Source organism: Bos indicus x Bos taurus, chromosome 28 (genome assembly GCF_003369695.1).
Source record: "Bos indicus x Bos taurus breed Angus x Brahman F1 hybrid chromosome 28, Bos_hybrid_MaternalHap_v2.0, whole genome shotgun sequence".
Classification (NCBI taxonomy): domain Eukaryota; kingdom Metazoa; phylum Chordata; class Mammalia; order Artiodactyla; family Bovidae; genus Bos; species Bos indicus x Bos taurus.
This window is the reverse complement of record NC_040103.1, coordinates 19,210,030-19,232,237: the sequence shown is the minus strand read 5'-3', so window position 1 is coordinate 19,232,237 and position 22,208 is coordinate 19,210,030. Positions and strand designations below refer to the sequence as shown.

General features: G+C 41.5%; 1 protein-coding gene across 2 annotated transcripts in view; it reads right to left on the bottom strand.

The window, feature by feature from the left end:
• NRBF2 (nuclear receptor binding factor 2) overlaps positions 1–18,696 on the bottom strand; it is a 29,177-nt gene extending 10,481 nt beyond the window's left edge. The window contains exon 1 of one of the 2 annotated variants that reach the window (XM_027530622.1): positions 18,456–18,696. In XM_027530622.1, the coding sequence (XP_027386423.1) occupies positions 18,456–18,485 (30 nt within the window). In that variant the 5' untranslated portion in view covers positions 18,486–18,696. The remainder of the gene's footprint in view (positions 1–18,455) is intronic. The other variant, XM_027530623.1, reaches the window with a different exon arrangement.
• Between the last annotated feature and the right edge of the window lie 3,512 nt (positions 18,697–22,208).

Genomic DNA, 22,208 nt, shown 5'->3' with positions numbered 1-22,208 from the left:
TCACAGAAAAGTTTGTTTGTGTCATATTTTTTAATACCACATATAAGTGACCTCTTATGGTATTTCTCTTTCTCTAACTTACTTCACTTGTTATGATAACCTCCAGGCCCATCCATATTGCTACAAATGGCATTATTTCATTTGTTTGTGGCTGAGTAATATTCCATGTGTATATATGACAACACCTTTATCCACTCACCTCTCCATGAACCTGTTTCCATGTGTGGGGTACTGTAACAGTGCTGCTATGAAAACAGGTGTGCATGTATCTTTTTAAATTGGAGTTGTGTCTGGATACACGCACAGGAGTGAGACCGCTGGATCATATGTATAGCTATTTTTAGTTTAAGGAACTCCAACACTGTTTTTCACAGCAGCTGTACCAACTTACATTCCCACCAACAGTGTAGAATTCCTTTTCCCACACTCTCTCCAGTATTTTTAATTTGTAGAATTTTTTTTAATGATGGTCATTCTGACTGATGTGAGGTGGTATCTCATTGTAGTTTTGATTTGAATTTCTCTAATAATTAGTAATGTTGAACATCTTTTCATGTGCCTACTGGCCATCTGTATATCTTCTTTGAAGAAATGTCTATTTGGGTCTTCTGCCTATTTTTAATTGAGTTGTTTGGTTTTTTGTTATGAGCTATTAGAATATTTTGGAAATTAAGCCCTTGTCAGTCACATAGCTTGCAAATATTTTCTCCCATTCTGTAGGCTTTTTGTTTATGGCTTCCTTTCCAATGCAAAGCTTGTAAATTTGATTAGGTCCCATTTGTTTATTTCTGCTTTTATTTCTATTGCCTTGGGAGACTACCCTAGGAAAACACTGCCATGATTTATGTCAGAGAATGTTTTGCCTATGTTCTTTTCTAGGAGTTTAATGTTGTCATGTCAAGTGTTCAAGCCATTTTGAGTTTATTTCTGTCTATGGTATGAAATAAACTTTTTTTTTCATTTCAAAACCAGAGAAACCAAAAGTTCTCAAGTTGTAAGACCAGGACCTCATGGCTCTTCCAACTCCCCTAAAACTTCTCCATGTAAAATGCAATCTCTGATCACTCTGCCAATTCAGGAGTTACATCTCATTTTAAAACGCACACCTACTCTAGTTATCTGGCCCATGAGCAATCAAATTCCCTATTAAAATACAGGTCCTACACCAAATTCGTGTTAGACACTCAGCAAATGCTGACTGTTGAGGTTTTCAAATCTCAGCTTGAGCATTTATTAGACACTGGAACTTGGCTTTCTTAACTTCCTGCCCAAGTTTTCTCATCTTTAAGATGAGAATGTTGTGAAAATTAAACGAGTTAAAAGACAACAAAAGGGACTTGCCTGGTGGTCCATGGTTTAAAATTTGCCTTCCAATGCAGGGGACGAGGGTTCCATCCCTAGTCAGGGAACCAAGATTCCACATGCCATGGGGCAACTAAGCCCACCCACTGCAACTTACTTACCCACACTCTACAGCCCATATATCACAACTAGAGAGCCCACCCTCTGCAAGTACCAAGCCCGCGTGCCACAACTAGAGAGCAGCTGGCATGCTGCCACAGAGAGTCCATGCGCCCCGATGAAGAGCCTGCGTGCCACAACTAAGACCCAACACAGTCAAATAAATATTGTTTTTAAAAAGAAGAATTTAAAAGCATCAGAGCTATCTACCACCATAAAATGTATAATGTGGTGGAAGAGACTAAACTGCATTCTCTTCAACTAAAGATACTGTACAAAACTTATTTTCATGTAGTTCTTATTTTTAAAACAATTTGTAAAGATCCTTCTTAAAGCAAAGATTATATGGTCATTTATTTATATCTGTTTTGTTATATACAGAACATTCTATCCGAAAGCAACAAAATACACATTCTTCAAGTGCTTAAAGAACATCCTCCAGGATAGATAATAGTGTTAGACCACAAAACAAGTCTTAATAAACCTAAAAAAGACTGAAAGCATTTCAAGGCATCTTTTCCAGCCACCACAGAAACTAATTACAAGAAGAAATAAATTACAAGAAGAAAACTGGAAAAACTGTGACTATGTGAAGATTAAATAGCATGCCACTGAACAATGACTAGGTCAAAGGAGAAATCAAAAGAGAAATAAAAAATACTTTGAGACAAATGAGAATGGAAATAAAACATACCAAAACTTATGAGATGCAGCAAAAGCAATTCTAAGAGGGAAGTTCATATGGATAAAAGCCTACCTTGCAGAACCAGAAAAATCTCCAATAATCTAACTTTACACCTCAAGGAACTAGGAGAAAAAAAAGAAAAAATGATGCCCAAGGTTAGTAGAAGAAAGGAAATAACGAAGATCAGAGCAGAAACAGACGAAATAAGAGATTAAAAAAAAAAAAAAAACCCAGAAAAGATCAGTAAAACCAAGAGCTAGTTCTTTGAAAAGATTAACAAAATTGACAAACCTATAGCTATACTCAACAAGAATACTGAAGTGAAGAGCCGACTCATCGGAAAAGGCCCTGGTGCTGGCAAAGACTGAAGGCAGGAGGAGAAGGGGACGACAGAGGATGAGATGGTTGGATGGTACCACTGACTCAACGGACATGAGTTTGAGCAAACTCTGGGAGATGGTGAAGGACAGGAAAACCTGGCATGCTGCTGTCCATGGAGTCACGAAGAGTTGGACATGACTGAACAATAATACTCAATGAAGAAAAACGAGAAGATTCAAATAATATTTTAAAATGAGGGAATTTCCTGGTGGTCCAGTGGTAAGGACTCCCTGCTTTCACTGCTGTGGCCTGGATTCAATTCCTAGTTGGGGAACTAAGATCCCACAAGCCATATAATGTGGCCAACTCCCCCACCCCCGCTTCCCCAAACAAACAAAAAACAAAAATGAAAGATGTTACAACAGATAACACAGAAATACAAAGGATCATAAGAGACTATTATGAACAATTATCAATGTATGCCAACAAACTGGGCAACCTAGAAAAAATGGATGAATTCCTAGGGAAAAAAACTTTGAAAAAAAACCAGAAAACCTGAACAGACCAGTAACAGGCATACCTCTAAGATATTTCAAGTTCAGTTCCAGGCCACTGCAATAAAGCAAATGCTGGAGTAAAACAAGTCACACAAATTTTTTGGTTTCCCAATGCATGTAAAAGTTATGTTTACACTACATGTGCGATAGCATTATGTCTTTAAAAAAAAAAAAAGCTTATTTCCTTAATTTAAATATAATACATTTAGAATAACAATGCCAATAAGACACAGGGTAGCCACAAACCTTCAACTTTTTTTTTTTTTTAAATCAGCAACATCTACAAGTGCCATAAAGTGAAGCACAGTAAAATGAGGTAACCACAAACCTCACACAAAAAAACTCCAGGACCAGATGCCTTCACTGGTGAAGTCTACCAAAAATTCAAACAAGAATTAATACCAATCCTTTTCAAACTCTTCCAAAAAAAATAGAAGAGTAGGGAATACTTCCATACTTATCTTACAAGCTAGCATTACCCTGATACCAAAACAGACACGGACACCAAAAGAAAAAAAAAAGCTAGAGGCCAACATCCCTGATGAACAGATACAAAAATCCTTGGCAGAATGCTAGCAAATCAAGTGGGATTTATTCCAGGGATACAAGGATAGTTCAACAAATCAAATTTACCCCAAAATCAATGTGATGACACCTTAACAAAAGGAAGACTGAACATGATATGAGCATTTCAACAGGATAAAAAGCATCTGACAAAAATCAACACCCACTCATGATAAAAACTCTTAACAAAATGAATATAGAGAAAATATATCTCAACATTATAAAAACCATATATGACAGGCCCACGGCTAACATAATACTCAGCACTGAAAAGCTCAAAGCTTTTCCTCTAAGATCAGAAACAAGACGAAGATGTCCACTCTAGCTGCTTTTAGTCAGCATAGTATTGGAAGTCCCTTCTAGCCACAGCAATTAGAGAGTAAGACATCCAAATCAGGAAGAAGTAAAACTGTTCACTATTTAAGGATAACAAGATATTATATACCAAAAGCTCTAAAGATTCCACCCAAAAACTCAGAATCAATGAATGTAGTACAAAGTTGTAAGATAAAAAATCAATATACAGGAACTTCCCTAGTAGGCCAGTGGCTAAGACTCCACACTCCCGATGCAGGGGGCCCAGGATGGAGCCCTGGTCAGGGAACTAGATCCCACACGCCGTGACTAAGAGTTCTCAGGCTGCAACCAAGATTCCGCATGCCGTAACTGAAGATCGAAAATCCCACATACCACAACTAAGACCTGGCACAATCAAATATTTCACAAAATCAATACACATATTTCTGTTGCATTTCTATACTCTAAAAACATATAAGAGAAATTAAGAAAACAATCCCATTTACAACTGCATCAAAAGCAGTAAGTACGTAGGAGTAAATTTAACCAAAGAGGTTAAAGATCTGTACCCAAAAACTATTAAGCCACTGATGAAATGGATTTAAAGAATAGTTAAAATGTCCATACTACAATACACAGATTCAGTGCAACCTGTCAAAATTCCAAGGGTACTTTTCACAGAAATCAAACAATCCTAACAGTTGCACAGAAATACAAAAACTCCCAAATACCCAAAGCAATACAAAGAACAAAGCTGCAGGAATCAGGCTCTTTGATTTCAAACTATCTTACAAAGCTATGTGTGTGCTTAGTCGCTCAGTCATGTCCGACTGTTTACGACCTCGGGGACTGTAGCCCACCAGACTCCTCTGTCTATGGGGATTCTCCAGGCAAGAACACTGGAGTGAGTTGCCATGCCCTCCTCCAAGGGATCTTCCCAATCCAAGGACTGAACCCAGGTCTCCCACAATAAGGGTGGATTCTTTACCGTCTGAGCCAGCAGGAAAGCCCTACAAAGCTACAAGAGTCAAAACAGTATGGTAGCAGAAGACGACACAAAGACCACTGGAACAGGATAGCCTAGAAATAAATCCATGAATAAGTGTTCAATTAACAAATGTCAAATGAGCCAAGAATATACAACAGGGAAAGGACAGTTTCTTCAATATGATGTTGGGAAAACAGGATAGCCATGTGCTAAAGAATGCAATTGGACCACAATCTTACACAACACACACAAGTTAACTTAAAATGGATTACAAAAAACATAAGACCTGAAACCATAAAACTCCTCAAAGAAAACATAGGCAGAAAGCTCTTTGACATAATTATTGGTGGTGATAATTTATTAACTGACAGCAAAAGCAACAAAAGCCAAGAGTGGGACTACATCAAAGTAAAAAGCTTATGCACAGCAGAGGAAATCAAAATGAAAAGGCAACCTACCAAATGGGAGAAAATATTTGCAAATCACATATCTGATGAGGGGTTAGTATCCAAAATAACAAAGAATTCATACAATATAAAAATAAAAAGCAAAACAATCTGATTAAACCACAGCAATTTTCTCTTCGAGAAAATCAGAGATACCAAGGGAACATTTCATGCCAAGATGGGCACAACAAAGAAAAGAAATGGTATGGACCTAACAGAAGCAGAAGCTATTAAGAAGAGGTGGCAAGAATACACAGAAGAACTTTACAAAAAAGATCATAATGACTCAGATAACCACAATGGTGTGATCACTGACCTACAGCCAGACATCCTGGAATGTGAAGTCAAGTGGGCCTTAGGAAGCATTTGTATGAATAAAGCTAGTGGAGGTGATGGAATTCCAGTTGAGCTCTTTCAAATCCTAAAAGATGCTGCTGTTTGATGATGCTAGCACTCAAAATGCCAGCAAATTTGGAAAACTCAGCAGTGGCCACAGGACTGGAAAAGGTCAGGTTTCATTCCAATTCCAAAGAAAGGCAACGCCAAAGGATGTTCAAACTACCACACAATTGCACTCATCTCACATGCTAGCAAAGTAACGCTCAAAATTCTCCAAGCCAGGCTTCAACAGTAAGTGAACTGTGAACTTTCAGATGTTCAAGGTGGATTTAGAAAAGGCATAGTAACTAGAGATCAAATTGCCAACATCCACTGGATCATCGGAAAAGCAAGAGAATTCCAGAAAAACATCTACTTCTCCTTTATTGATTATGCTTAAGTCTTTGACTGTGTGGATCACAACAACCTGTGGAAAATTCTTCAAAAGTAGGGAATGACAGAACAACTTACCTGCCTGAGAAATCTGTATGCAGGTCAAGAAGCAACAGATAGAACTGGACCATGGAACAACAGACTGGTTCCAAATCGGGAAAGGAGTACATCAGGGCTGTATATTGTCACCCTGCTTATTTAACTTATATGCAGAGTACATCATGAGAAATGCTGGGCTGTATGAAGCACAAGCTGGAATCAAGGTTGCCGGGAGAAATACCAATAACCTCAGATATGCAAATGATACCACCATTACAGCAGAAAGTGAAGAACTAAAGAGCCTCTTGATGAAAGTGAAAGAGGAGAATGAAAAAGTTGGCTTCAAACTCCACATTCGGAAAACTAAGATCATGGCATCTGGTCCCATCAATTCATGGCAAAAAGATGGGGAAAACAGTGACAGACTTTATTTTGGGGGGCTCCAAAATCACTGCAGATGGTGACTGCAGCCATGAAATTAAAAGACCCTTGCTCTTTGGAAGAAAAGCTATGACCAACCTAGACAGCATATCAAAAAGTAGACACGTTACTTTGCCAACAAAGGTCCGTCTAGTCAAAGCTACGGTTTTTCCAGTGGTCATGTATGGATGTAAGAGTGGGACTATAAAGAAAGCTGAGCACCAAAGAATTGATGCTTTTGAACTGTGGTGTTGGAGAAGACTCTTCTCTTATTGGAGAAGATCCAACCAGTCCATCCTAAGGGAAACCAGTCCTGAATATTCATTGGAAGGACTCATGCTGAAGCTGAAACTCCAATACTTTGGCCACTAATGCAAAGAACTCACTCCTTGGTAAGACCCTGATGCTAGGCAAGATTGAAGGTGGGAGAAGGGGATGACAAAGGATGATACCGTTGGATGGCATCACAGACTCGATGGACATGAGTTTGAGTAAGCTCCGGGAGTTGGTGATGGACAGGGAACCCTGCCGTGCTGCAGTCCATGGGGTTGCAAAAGTCAGACACAACTGAGCTACTGAACTGAAACCACAGGCAGAGAATCTCAGTAGACATTTTTGTTTTTTGTTTTTTGTTTTTCAGAAAAATACCCAGAAATGGAACTGCAAGATAGTATGGTAATTCTACTTTCAATTGTTCAAGGGACCTTTTTCCACAGTGGCTGCACCAATGTATGAATACAGTCCCACCAACAGTGCACACGGGTTCCCTTTTCTCCAATTCTGGCCAACACTTGTTACTTCCTATCTTTTAGAGAGTCACCTTTCCAACAGGGAGGATTTCCCCTATGGCTCAGACAGTAAAAAATCTTGCAATGCGCAAGACCTGGGTTCAGTCCCTGGTTTGGGAAGATCCACTGGAGAAGGGAACAGCTACCCAATCCAGTATTCTGGCCTAGAGAATTCCATGGACAGAGGAGCCTGGTAGGCTACAGTCCATGGCGTCGCAAGACTCAAGACATGACTTGGCAACTAAACCACGACCATCCTAACAGGTGAGAGACGATATCTTGTTGCGGTTTTGATTTATTTGCATTTCCCTTATTAGTGATGTTGAACATCTTTTCGTGTACCAGTTGGCCATTCGTATGTCTTCTTTGGAAAAATGTCTATTCAAATCCTCTGCCTGTTGTTTAATCAGATTTTTTTTTTTTTTTTTTTTTTTTTGCTATTTTGGATACTAACTCCTTATCATATATAATTTGCAAATATTTTCTCTCATTTGGTAGGTTGCCTTTTCATTTTGCTACTGTGCGTAAGTTTTTTAGTTTGATGTAGCCCCAAAGGATTATACTTTCTTGATACTCTTTGTTGCTTCAGTTCTTATTTTCTTCGCTTTTCTATCAGCAAGTGTGGTAAGCTGCTTATATGGCTCCCAATGACTCCTTTCTCCTGGGATTCCCAACCTTATATAATCTTCCCTCCTCAAATGTGGGTTGGATCTAGTGATTTACATCTCAGAAACAGAATACAATCAAGGTGATGGAGGGTCACTTCCATGGTTAGGTAACAAAAGATCGTCACTTACATCTTGGTAGCACTTTCTCCCTTGCTTACTTTAGTGCAGCCAACAATCCTGCTGTTCACTGCCCCAAGGAAACACTCACCTGGAAGGGCATGAGGTGGTCTGCCAACAGCCAGCAAGGAACTGAAGTCCTCAATCCAAAACCCCTCAAGGAATGAAATCTTGCCCTCAACCCTGTGAGTGAACTTAGCAGCAGTTCAGGAGAGCCTTCAAATGATACCGCACCCCTAGCTAACCCTCACCTTGACTGTAGCCTTGTAAAAGACCCTGAAGCAAAGAACCCAGCTAAGTCATGCCTTTATCCCCGACACACAGAAACTGTGGGGAAACAAATGTGTGTTAAGCTGCTAAATTTCAGGATAACTTATCTCAGTAGGTAACTGTGGCTCAACTGGTAAAGAATCCGCCTGCAATGCAGGAGACCTGTGTTCAATCCCTAGGTTGGGAAGATCTCCTGGAGAAGGGAAAGGCTACCCACTCCAGAATCCTGGAGAATTCCACGGACTCTATAGTCCATGGGGTCACAAAGAGTCGGAAACGACAGTGACTTTCACTTAAGTATTCATTTAAGGTAACTAATATTTTAATAGTATGGTATCTGTCTTTTGTAAGCTGCCTCAAACTTTATTTGGAAATAGATGTTTAAATATGGAAAGCAGTGACTAGCCAATACCTACATGGCTGGGATATTCTGTCACTGAATATTGGGAGTATTAGCTTTGTGATACCACAATCTCATATTAAAATACTTTCTGGCACTTAGGGTTTACAATACACTGATTTAATTTTGAGAATCCTGTGGAAATTCTCATGGAAATTTGTACCTCTGATCCAGATAGGATGGAATAGCTGGCATTGGTTTACCCTCCAATTGTAAACAACTACAAAACTGGGTGAAGTATAAGGAAACAACAGTTTACAGATGGCGGAGAAAAAAAGTAACAGGATACATTTTCAAGAAATGGGAAATGTACAAGGTGAAACCTGCATTCCCCTTGGGATTCTGAGTGCATTTTCCAAAAGAGAGTACAGGAAAATAAAGCCCAAGAAGGCAGTATCTCATTGGCCAAAGTTCAGTCACTCAGTTGTGTCCAACTCTGTGACCCCTTGAACAGCAGCATGCCAGGATTCCCTGTCCTTCACTATCTCCACGAGTTTGCTCAAACTCATGTGCACTGAGTCGGTGATACCATCCAACCATCTCCTCCTCTGTTGCCCTTGATCCTGCCCTTGATCTCTCCCAGCATCAGGGTCTTTTCCAATGAGTAGGCTCTTCACTTCAATGAGTAGGCTCTTCACATCGGGTGGCTGAAGTACTGGAGCTTCAGCCTCAGCACCAGTCCTTCCGACGAATATTCAGGGTTGATTTCCTTTAGGATTTTGATCTCCTTGCTCTCCAAGGGACTCTTAAGAGTCTTCTCAAGCACCACAATTCGAAGCCATCAATTCCTCGGCGCTCAGCCTTCTATAATATGGTTCAACTCTCACATCCATATGTGACTACTGGAAAAACGATAGCTTTGACTATCTGACCTTTGTTGGCAAAGTGATATCTCTACTTTTTAATATGCTGTCTAGATTTGTCATAGCTTTTCTTCCAAGGAGCATGCGTCTTTTAATTTTCATGGCTGCAGTCACTACCTGCAGTGATTTTGGAGCCCAAGAAAATGAAATCTGACACTGTTTCCACTTTTCCCCATCTATTTGCCATGAAGTGATGGGACCAGATGCCATGATCTTTGTTTTTTGAATGTTGAGTTTTAAGCCAGCTTTTTCACTCTCTCTCACTTTCATCAAGAGGCTCTTTAGTTCCTCTTTGTTTTCTGCCATAATGGTGGTGTCATCTGCAAATCTGAGGTTATTGATATTTCTCCCAGCAATCTTGATTCCAGCTTGTGCTTCAACCCAGTGCAGCATTTCGCATGATGTACTCTGCATATAATTCAAATAAGCAGGTGACAATATACAGCCTTGATGTACTCCTTTCCCAATTTGTAACCAGTTGGTTGTTCCATGTCTAGTTCTAACTGTTGCTTCCTGCCTGCATGAAGGTGTCTCAGGAGGCAGGTAAGGTGGTCTGGTATTCCCATCTTTTCCACAGTTCGTTGTGACCCACACAGTCAAAGGCTTTAGCATAATCAATGAAGCAGAAGTAGATGTTTTCTGGAATTCCCTTGCTTTTTCTATGGTCCAACGGATGTTGGCAATTTGATTTCTGGTTCCTCAGCCTTTTCTAAATCTAGCTTGTATATCTGTAAGTTCTCAGTTCACCTACTGTTGAAGCCAAGCTTGAAGGATTAAGGAGACAGAAACTGGAAGGAAAAGCTAGATTTTGAGGAGTGCAGGGTTAGAGGGAAGTGCAATGAAGACACCCTACAAGTATACATCAAAGACTCTCTCAGATGCTTAGCTAACATCCAAGCTGTACGTGAACAGGACCCAACTCCAGGAAGCTGAGCAGAAATTCTTAGCAAAGAATTCAGAAGCCACACAATGTTGGGGAGATAGGTTGCAGTTTGGGTCGAGAGAAAGTATTACCTTTGGTGAACACTTGGGACTCTGAGTTGAGACCTCAAAAGTCCAGCCCTGTGAGTAAGGACCACACTTTAGGCATCATGGGTAAAACTGAAACAGACCCACAGTGGTAAAGCCTAAAATCAAGCCTGGACTGAATCAAGATGATCCACTAGCATTTTAATTGTCAGCCAGAAGAACAAGCTATTAACAACATTCTTTGGAGGAAAATAACAAATTCAGAATCTCCATAACACATCATCCATAATGTGTAATATACAATAAAGTTACCAGCACATCAAGCAGGAAAATGGCACTAACAATAAACAGAAGACAAGAGAAACAGAACCAGAGATTACCCAGGTATTGGAATAGCAAGGAACTCTATGCTTAAGATGCTAAAGAAAACAGCCAAAGAGAACACAACAGACGAAAACTACAGAATGGGATCAAAGTTCTGTAAGAACAGGGACTTTGTCAAATCTTTGATGTCCAGATTACCTGATAAGACAGTGACTGCTCACGTGTTTGATGGGTCAATGAACAGTTAGTCGGATGGAAGGACGAGAGAGGTTATGTTGAGGGTTGGTGACAAAACCAAAGATTCTGAAATGCCAAGCAAGCATTAATGTATTTCATAGAAAATACCAAAATAAAACTTTGCATCAAAATCTAAAATAAACAACTATACATATGTATATACACCTATACTGAGCACAAGAAAACCAGGCAGTGGTGCATTTACTTCATTCACTATTTCATCCATCCAATCTTGAGGACATTTTAACCAGCAGTTTCCTACTCCCTCCTGGGTAAAAATGAAAGCACAATATCACAAAATGTTCTAAAGCCTTTATAAAAAGTAAAACAGCTTTAGATGTAGTAACGTCTTACTACACGCATGTGTGCTCGGTCGTGTCCAATGCTTTTGTGACCCCATGGAGCCCACCTACTTTTGCCACCCCACCTAGCCCACCAGGTTCCTCTGTCCATGGGATTATCCTCACAGGAATACTAGAGTGGGTTGCTATTTCCTGTTTCAGAGGATCTTCCCAACTCAGGGATCGAACTCACATCTCCGATGGCTCCTGCACTGGTAGGCAGGTTCTTTACCACTGAGCCACCCGGAAAGCCCCCTTATTCCATGTGCCCTGTACCAATTCCTCCCACCCCCACCCTGTGAACTGTTCTTCCTATACAATCAATATGATCCCCATGGAACTTGCTGTATTTATAAATTACCTCGTCCCCTAGACATCGAAAGAAACCATTCCAGCGTACTTTCAAACTTAGGACCAGAGGGTACATCAAGAAAGTTTTAATTGGTTATAACTAGCCAGGTGGAAAATGCAGATTTGGAATCTGGAGAGAGAAGTAAAGCAATAAAGTCTGATGAGGCAGAGTAGAAAAACCTGATTATCTTAAGAGTCCCTGGTCCTGTAAGTTCTTAGACTCACCTGCATTGTAGTCTTGCCCTTCCTGCACCTTTCTCCTGCAGGTTTCTCTTTTTTTGGAAGGGGAGAGGGGAGGCATGCCGCATGGCATGCAGGATTTTAGTTCCCCAACCAGGTACTGAATCCGTGCACTATCCAGTGGAAGCTGTCTTAACACCTAGACCTTCAGGTGCCTTAAACCCACCTTTTGATTTCAATAAATTATCCCTTTTGATTTAAGCTAATTTGAAATGGATTTCCATCACCTGTGACCAACAAAAATCCTAACTACAGCTAGATTACCAAGTGACTGCCCTCACCAAGAACTACATGCTAACTGCCTTAAAACTACAGGTTCATACTGTGTTCTTTCCCAAAGGAAAAAAAAAGTATCACTTTCTATTAAACTTCCATTTATTTATTTGTGTCCTTTGGGAAAACTGTATATAAATATGAAAAGAAAAGGAATACCATTACCAAACACAATAAACTGGCAGAGGAAAATCTAATGTACTCTTGAACCTTGCGGTAGTGTCCTCAATGGACAGCAAAGGAGAAAAGTCATTGACTCTCCATTTCCAAATCAATTTACTATGAGTCTACTGTGATGCTTCTGAAGTAGCATCCCCTAACTGTAAGGACTACACCGACTGTGTAACTAATATAATGAACTGTACTTAGGATAACCGCTCAACTGTTAGAGAGGTCCAGGAAGACCTTTTTGATTTTAAGTCAATTTCTCCCACAGGCAGTCTGCTGCATCTCTTTGCTTCCTCAAGATTTCAGTTTACCTTGCCCCCCACGCCCACCCCTTTTTTAATAACTGCCATCATCTGCTGTGAAGACAAATTACAGGATGAAAACCAACAGTGGGTCCTGGAATCAATCTGTGGGTCACAACCAGCATTTAAAAGACTCTAATAGTAAATATTAGAGTGCATCATATGTAACACTATACAGACTCAGCTGGTAAAGAATCCGCCTGCAACGCAGGAGACCTCAGTTCGATTCCTGGGTCAGGAAGATCCCCTGGAAAAGGGGATAGGCTACCCATTCCAGTATTCTTGGACTTACCTGGTAGCTCAGACAATAAAAGAATCCGCCTGCAATGCAGAAGACCTGGGTTTAATCCCTGGGCTGGGAAGATCCCCTGAAGGAGGGCATGGCAACACACTCCAGTACTCTTGCCTGGAGAATCCCCACTGACAGAAGAGCCTAGAGGGCTACAGTCCATGGGGTTGCAACGAGTTGGACACAACTGAGACTAGAACAACAGAGTATATAATATACAATACTATATACACATACACAGCATTGTTTGTTTTTTACATTTTTGTCTTACTTGGGGTTAAATTTATGAATATCCCTGCACTTTGCACAATTCTAAGAGACACATCCATAAGGAACCAAGCTCCAAAGTAATATACACCTAGGGATGCGTGTACTGTCATTAAGTAAAAATTTCTTATTGTGGATCACAGTTAAAACAAATGGGCAAACATGATCTAATAGAAAGATGAGATCCTTTACTTAGAATCTTGCTTTCAAATCCAACTATCACCACTTACTCTGCAGTTCCAAGATTTCATCTGTAAAAATGTTAAATATCTCATACAGCCACTGAGAAAACAAAATAATAGTATTTGTAAGTGCCTGCTGCCAACCCCAGGCCTCTGTAATTACTGGCTAAGTCTTAGTGCTCTACTGCCATCCCTCAGAGTGCTTCCACCAAGCTTAGCCTAGCCTGTGCCAAGATGAAATTTTCCTTGATATTTTTCAGGGCCAAATTTTATTTTTATTGTCAATATAATTAACATGGAGTAGTTACAAAGACCCCACACGTACAAGGCCATCCTTTGGACCATCAGATCAGATCAGTTCAGTCGCTCAGTCGTGTCCGACTCTTTGCGACCCCATGAATCACAGCACGCCAGGCCTCCCTGTCCATCACCACCTCCCGGAGTTCACTGAGACTCACGTCCATCGAGTCAGTGATGCCATCCAGCCATCTCATCCTCTGTCGTCCCCTTCTCCTCTTGCCCCCAATCCCTCCCAGCATCAGAGTCTTTTCCAATGAGTCAACTCTTCGCATGAGGTGGCCAAAGTACTGGAGTTTCAGCTTCAGTTAAATGATATTTGTTGGTCAGTCGCCTGGTCATGTCTGACTCTGAGACCCCATGGACTGCAGCACGCCAGGCCTCCCTGTCCATCACCAACTCCCAGAGTTTACCCAAACTCATGTCCATCGAGTCAGTGATGCCATCCAGCCATCTCATCCTCTGTTGTCCCCTTCTCCTCCTGCCCCCAATCCCTCCCAGCATCACAGTCTTTTCCAATGAGTCAACTCTTCACATGAGGTGGCCAAAGTACTGGAGTTTCAGCTTTAGCATCATTCCTTCCAAAGAAATCCCAGGGCTGATCTCCTTCAGAATGGACTGGTTGGATCTCCTTGCAGTCCAGGGGACTCTCAAGAGTCTTCTCCAACATCACAGTTCAAAAGCATCAATTCTTCAGCGCTCAGCCTTCTTCACAGTCCAACTCTCACATCCATACATGACCACAGGAAAAACCATAGCCTTGACTAGAGGGACCTTTGTTGGCAAGGTAATGTCTCTCTTTATTTAGATGAGAAGAGTTGAGTACTCTAAAGAGCAGTTCAGCTTCTCAACAAACATATTCTCAGCACTCTTAAAAGGGCCAAACACAAAGAACACAATTGTGGTCACAGAGTCACATGGACTTTGTCCTTAGAGTTTGCAGAGTAGGTAAGCAAAGCATGAGCAACACAGCCATATGTAAATTAAAGTCTGACATCATTCCCAAATAGACCGAAAACAAAGAACTAGCAATTATCTCACCTAAGTTTTGACATTTGCTACTAGCACTTGCATCACCAAAATTAAGTGTAAGGAAAGAAATGCCTAAATATACACTAAGTAATTTTATAAGTTACAATTTTCCATATTGAAAATTGATGGAAAAAAAAAACTTATTCAGAGCCCAAAGACTAGTTATTCCCCCCTACCAAGGTAAATACAATTCATCCTATTTTCCTTCTGACCAACTTCAAACACCAGAACATTAGAACACAGTATTCGTACTATATATTAAAATGACGATTTCAAGCTGGTCTCTTCCATATCTTAAAAATCACTGTGAGGAAATAAGTACAAATTCAGACTGCAAATCTAACATAAAAGAAGAAATACTAAAACAGAGGAGGGCTTCCCAGGTGGCACCAGAGGTAAAGAACCCGCTTGCCAATGTAGGAGACATAAAGACCTGGGATTGATCCCTGGGTTGGGAAAGTCCCATAGAGAAGGGCATGGCAACCTACTCCAGTATTCTTCCTGCCTAGAGAATCCCAGGGACAGCGGAGCTCGGTGGTCCATAGCGTCAGACACGACTAAAGCGACTTAGCACCATGCACTAGAGCAAAGCCACTAGATACTGACAAAGAATCCGTAATTCAATATAGATAAGGGCCATATTGAAATGAATGTTTTAAGTATATTAAGACAGAAAAATTACTAGAAAGAAGTCATGATATCAACATAAGGTAGCTCCATAATGTACTTGAGTCACTAATCTACTTAATTTGTCTAGGCTTATTTATCTGTAAAGCTGGGAAGCAATTCTTACTTAATTTCAAGGATGCTCTGAGGACATATGATTATAAATCTAGGTACTGTAATAAGTCCTTATGCAATCAACTTGGAACACACTATGATGTCATTAGAAAAAGCTTGTATAGACTAATGGGATGCTCAAAGGCACTCAAAATTATAGCATTGACAAGTATTTCTCATGTTGAGTCTGCTGGATACTAGAATGAATATTGGCTGGCATAAAAGAATGTGATTGTCTTAAAAAAAAAAATTCAGACTTCTAATGAAAATACTAATTTGAAAAGATACATGCAACCCAATGCTCAGAGCAGCATTATTTACAATTGCCAAGATACAGAAGCCACCAACATACCCATCAACAAATGAATAGGAAAGGGTGCGATGTATGTGTATATGTATATATAGATATGTATAACAACACATACACACCACACACACACAGACACAAATAATGGAATACTACTCAGCCATAAAAAAGAATGAGATGTTGCCATTTGCAACAACATGGACGGACTTGGAGGTATAAGTGAAATGAGTCAGGTAGAGAAAGACAAACACTGTATGACATCACTTACATGTGAAATCTAAAGGAAAAAAATGAATGTATGAATATATTCAATAACAAAAACACAGACTTGGATACAGAAGACAAACTAGTGGTTACCTGTAGGGAGAAGGAAGGAGGATAGGGCAAGACAGGATAGGGAACTAAGGGGTACAAACTACACATAAAACATATAAGCTACAAGGATATAGTACAACAGAAAATGAAAAAAATCTGTCTTTTAAAACTGAGTGACAACAAATTCAGAGGCCAGACACTAATACTTAGCACAGTTAAAATGATTCAAGTAAATGTTAATTTGTTCTATTGTTCTCTTCCATTAAACAGCTAGACCTAAAACTTAAATCTTTCAAATCTCAAATGGCTTAAGAATTCAAGATGCCAAATTTCTGATACTTGTCCACATAAATTGTATGGTTGGATTATGGATTTATGCTAGACTCCTAAGACTACCCAAAATTGTCTTCTATAAAAAGGTAATACCACTGGCAAGTCAACTAATTTTTCCTAAACTGGTGATTCTGCTGCTCCATCTAAACTGTCATCCAGTTTCAGTCTTTTCATAAGCTACCACACACTAGTGGGGCATTTGGCTGGGGTTATGCTGAAGCAAGCAGCCAAATAAAGTGAAGTTAACTGGAACTGAACCAATGGTCATTTTGCAAGGACACGTGAACTTTGAAGCACTTTGTGAACTGCTGGTTATTTCTAATAATAATTAGAAATAATTATTCTGTGAAGTTTCAGTACTGAGCCATCCATTATATTTCACTGCCAAGTATATGTCACCTTAAAACCAAGAAGAGTGCAAGACATTTCCCTGGTTTTAAAAAAAAAAAAAATCACAAATCTAGTCTGGTTCTTTTAAAGTGTAAACAACTCTTGCCAATGGGGGCAGGGCTCAACAATCAAACTGGAAAGCACTTCTCATAGCAGCTAACCTAGCACCAGCCATCTGGGAACCATAGCTTTAGGTCCTAGAATCTTAAACTTTTTAAGCTCAAATCCAAGTGAGATTTTTAAATTAAGAGTTTTGGTCTGATTATTGTAATAACTAACTCTTACACTTCATTACATACCAGGTACTGTTCTAGGCTCCTCACTTCTATTTACTCTCTTAATCCTCATAACAAACCACAAAGAGTGAGATCAACTAATTTGCCCAAGGTCATACAGTTATTAAGCAACAGAGTCAGAATTCAAATCCAAGCAGTTTAGGTCCAGAATCTATACTCTTAATCCACCAGGCTGTACTGCTTCTCTACAGAATGGTTTGATTCCAGCCCAGAGCTCTCCCACCACACGTGTTCTCAGGGTTCCAACGTGAGAAACTAATAATTTTCCATACGTTCTTTTTTCCAAACCCACTATCATAGCTGAATTGAAAAAAGTTACCTTGTCTGTTTACAACTTTAAGTAATCTAACTTTTGTATCCAAAATAGACACCCTCTCTGGAAAACCAAAGGATACAGTGGCCAGGCGGAAAAAAACTCGTGTTTCTTGTTTTAAAATCGCTACACCTGAGGTGCATAAAAACATAATAATGAGCTATTAATGCTTTTTCTGAGAAAGGTAAACATCTACCATACTTTCATGATACCTAGTGATGAAACTAAGCTAAAAACAGGCACAGCCCTGTCTTTTCTCTCCAGCTGTCTCTAATTTAGTTGAGAAAGGAAAGTCTCAGTTTATGCATGTGAACACAGGTGAGAAATGGGTGAAGGGAAACGGGGGTGAGAGGTTATGATTTCTCCACAGTGGGGACGCTCAGACTTCAGACCCTGTGTTGGAAGTTAGAACCAGTATTATACACCATTTCTGCCCCAGCCGGCTTCAGTGTCTCTCCAGGCTGCAAAGAGGTGGTTACGTGGCGCTTGGAGGCATTTCCTCCGGTCTGGAGAGGTGGCAGCCCTCGTTGGTGGGAGCCCCTCATCCAGGGCCCTGGGGTAGGGGGCGCCTGAAGGCGGCGGGAACAGGAGGCAGGAGCTTCCCGCGGATCCCCGAGGGGCCCTCTGCGGTTGCTTGGCTGGAGCCGCTGTAGGGCCGAGCCTGTCTGCGCCCCCCAGATTTTAGGATCACCCGCGCCACACCAGCTTCCCGGCCTCCAGTCAGCTGCACGCCGAGACGGGGTCCTGAGGCAAAGGTGCCCGAGAGCCGACGCAACCCTCTGTGGGGCACTCACCAGGTTGAGGGGTCCTTCCATTACTTCCATAGACCCCGGGGTAAGCGGCGGCCTGAGGAAGGGGAGCGACGGAGCCCGGGCACATGGAGAGGAACAGCTGGAGAGCGCGAACGCAGCGGCGGCGACTGTGGCCCCACTCCGCGCCCCCAGAGCCAGCAGCGGGCGCAGAAGGAGCAACAACCCCACCACTTCCTCCTCCGGCGCCGCGTCGCGGGCCCGCCTCCTACGCCACGGCCACGCACGCGTCAAGACGTCACACGCAGCTGGTTCAAGGTGGGAGTGAGGACAGGGAGTGGGTGGGGCTCAAGGAAGGCGGGGCACGGACAGACTTTCTCGCGGTCCGTCTTTACTCTCGCGAGAAGCATAGCTTCTGCTGCTTGAAGCCTCAAACGTCACCTGCAGAGGTACAGCCGTGTAGGATTTTAAGTGGCCCACTTCTGCTATCGGTCTCTCCTACGTCCTTCCAGCGTAACTTCTCACAAATTTATTCAGTATTGCCAGATCCTCCCTTGCTCTCAGGCTCCGGGCTTTGTTGTTGCACCTGATTTTTTTCCCCCCACAGAAATGAGATTTGAGCAATGGTGGCTCAGCGGTAAAGTATTTGCCTGCACTGCAGGAGCCACCAGACCAGGGACAGAACACGGGTTTGATCCCTGGGTCGTGAAGATCTCCTGGAGAAAGGCATGCAACCCACTCCAGTATTCTTGCCTGGAAAGTCCCATGGACAGAGGAGCCCTGTGGGCTACAGTCCATGGGGTCGCAAGAGTCGGACACGACTTAGCCACTTAGCACGCACTGGCTTAGACTCTGTTGGAGGAAGACAAACGATTCAGGGTTGTGCCCTCAAGTTGCTAACAAATCAATAAGAAAATAATATGGGTCTCGAGTAACCATATACCATATATCCCATAACCATATACCATTCATTCAACAATTATGTGTCAGACCACTACAGTGAGTTCTTTCTGTTCAGAAATTCACTGGTAAAATAATGTGATTTATGCTGTAAAGGAAACCGTTGTGATAGAGGCACCATGAATTCTGCCACTTAAATCCTTTCAAAAGCCTTCTGAGCTTGGGGATTAACCTGGTGGTCCAGTAGTTAGGACTCCAGGCTTTCCCTGTGGAGGGCACAGGTTCTGTCCCTGGTCTTTTAGCTAAGATCTTACAACCTCATGGCAAAAAAAAAAAAAAAAAAAAAAGCCCTTGTGAGCTTGGGAGAGGACATCAGCTTGGCCTATAGGTTGATCGCAGCCTTATGATATCTTGAGCAGAGGACCCATCAAAGCTGTTTCTGAATTCCTGATCCATGGAATTTATGAGGTAATAAATATGTGTTGCTTTAAGCCACCAAGTTTGTGGTAATTTATTATAAGGCCAGGAAAACTATTAAGACCCCTGAATGCTTGCTAAGTCACTTCAGTCATATCCAACTCTTTGCAACCCTGTGGATCATAGCCTGCCAGGCTCCTCTATACATGGGATTCTCTAGGCAAGAACACTGGAGTGGGTTGCCAGTGCCCTCCTCCAGGAGATCTTCCAGACCCACAGATTGAACCTGCATCTCTTGTGTCGCCTGCAGTGGCAGGTGTTTTTTATTTTTTTTTTTACCACTAGCACCACCTGGGAAGCCCATTAAGACCCCTGCTGCTGCTGCTGCTAAGTCCCTTCAGTCGTGTCCGACTCTGTGTGACCCCATAGACGGCAGCCCGCTACACGGTGGTAAAATCCACAGGCAGAGCTTTCTTGTTTTTATTTTTGTTTTTCTGGCCATGCCATCCGGCCTGTAGGGGCAGGGGGTGGTCCCTGGAGAAAGTGAACCAGGCTTCATTTTCTTGACCCGAGAGAAACCATTTTTGGCTGGAACCAGGAGCCTGCCCCAGGACTGCTCTATTGTTTCTTGGCTTCTCCTTTTTTCCTACATTCCCTCCCTTTCCTGTTCATCGGCCTGTTAGAATGTGCCCTTTGGAACCCAGGGAAGGTTGAGGAGGCTGAAAGAAGCTTATTTCCTGCAAACAAGAAACACGGAAAGGATTTGTACCCAGCAGGTACAAACAGGGTCCTGCTCTGTTTATACAAGAGTAGTGAGAAAGTGTAAAAATATATCTTTTCCTACACATAAGATAAAAATTTAAGTAAAACAATGGCTAAACTTCAGAGAAAGCCAGTTTGCTGGCACAGTTACCACATAAGTGGATAACACTCCTGTACTAATTAGGTATAAGGACTCATCTTCTTCCTTTGTCATTCCTTGATATGAAAGGAACTGCCAAATCATTCCCCCATTTCCAACTGTGTCATAAGCAAAGGGGGAAGACTGCCTTTAAGTGGAAACAACCTGTAGTTTTAAAACTGACCATGCTATGCAATGGGAGAAGGAAATGGCAACCCACTCCAGTATTCTTGCCTGGAGAATTTCATGGACAGAGGAGCCTGGCGGGCTACAGTCCATGGGGTCACAAAGAGTTGGACAAGATGAAGTGACTAACGCTACACTATGGTATGGAACAGAGGGTAGGTTGATTCATCTGCTTCTTGAAGGTTTAAATTTTTCTTAAAACTTTATCCCCATTTCCCAATAGCAATGGTTTAACCTTGTTAAACACTGGTTTAACACTGCAGGTTTCCAAGCATTTATATGTATAGGTGGGCACTCATTCAGTTCCAACTGATTCAAATTAGCGGCTTACCCAATGTCATAAAATTAGTAAATAGCCAAGTTCGTTTTTGAATCTAGGTCTGTCTGGCCATAAGCCCAGTACTCTTTCCACTACGAGCAGCTAAATATCTTCTGGAGTGACATCCTGAGTTGGTAATGGCAGAAATAGACTCTTAGGGTAACCCACTGTAATTACATAGGTTATTTTAGGTTTTCCTAAGTTCACAGTCCTGAGTACCAAGAGATTCGAGCTAAAAAGAGAGTTGCTATTGTTAGTGGCTCTATTCTCTGGGGCAGTTGCCAGGAACTATTCACCAACCAGACTGGGCAGGAACAGCCCATGTGAGGGAGAGGCAGGGTGGCCACGAGATTGCAGTTTCTAACCCCCTGGACTCTGAGCCAAGCTGTCCAGTTGCTTCAGCCTGAGCCAAGATGAAGAGAGCCAAGTTAGGCAGGAGTCAGGCATTCTATTCAACAAAGTTCGACAGAGGGAAGGCCAAGGAAAGTAGAATTTCAGTGCAGGTTTCTTACCAGTAAGCTGATACTAGGGAAAAGTCTGTCGAATAAAGGCAGAAAAGCAATGATTTAACCAGTTCTGCATTAGACGTTTCTCAAATAAGGGAGCAGAAGAGAATTCTCCAGAATGCCCAATGTCCTTGAACCATGCATCTGCTGGTACACCAGTAGGACTGCCTTAATTCTATCTGTAAAAAATAATTCACCTGTTGATCTGTGCTGGGTCAGACACAAAAGAAACAGTTTTCATATATATTTTATTCTCAGATTTGTCAGAACACTGAGGCCTCTATAATCAAAGCTCTTGAGACATTATATTCACCATCTCCGATTACAGAGACCTCAAATTTCCAGCTCTACCCCCTTGCTTTGATGCTCAGATGCAAAATCCTGGTCTATCTGGATTTTGTTTCAAACAGAATAGCCACATACTGAGAAAGAGTCAAAAGAATCGTGAGCTATTAGAAGATGGAGTTTGATTACTTTTTAAATAAATGTTGATAAGACTTAGAAACTGAGTGGTAGGAAAGAAATGAATGAAGTCATAGGCAGAAGTTCAAAGATTGTTTTTCCTTAAG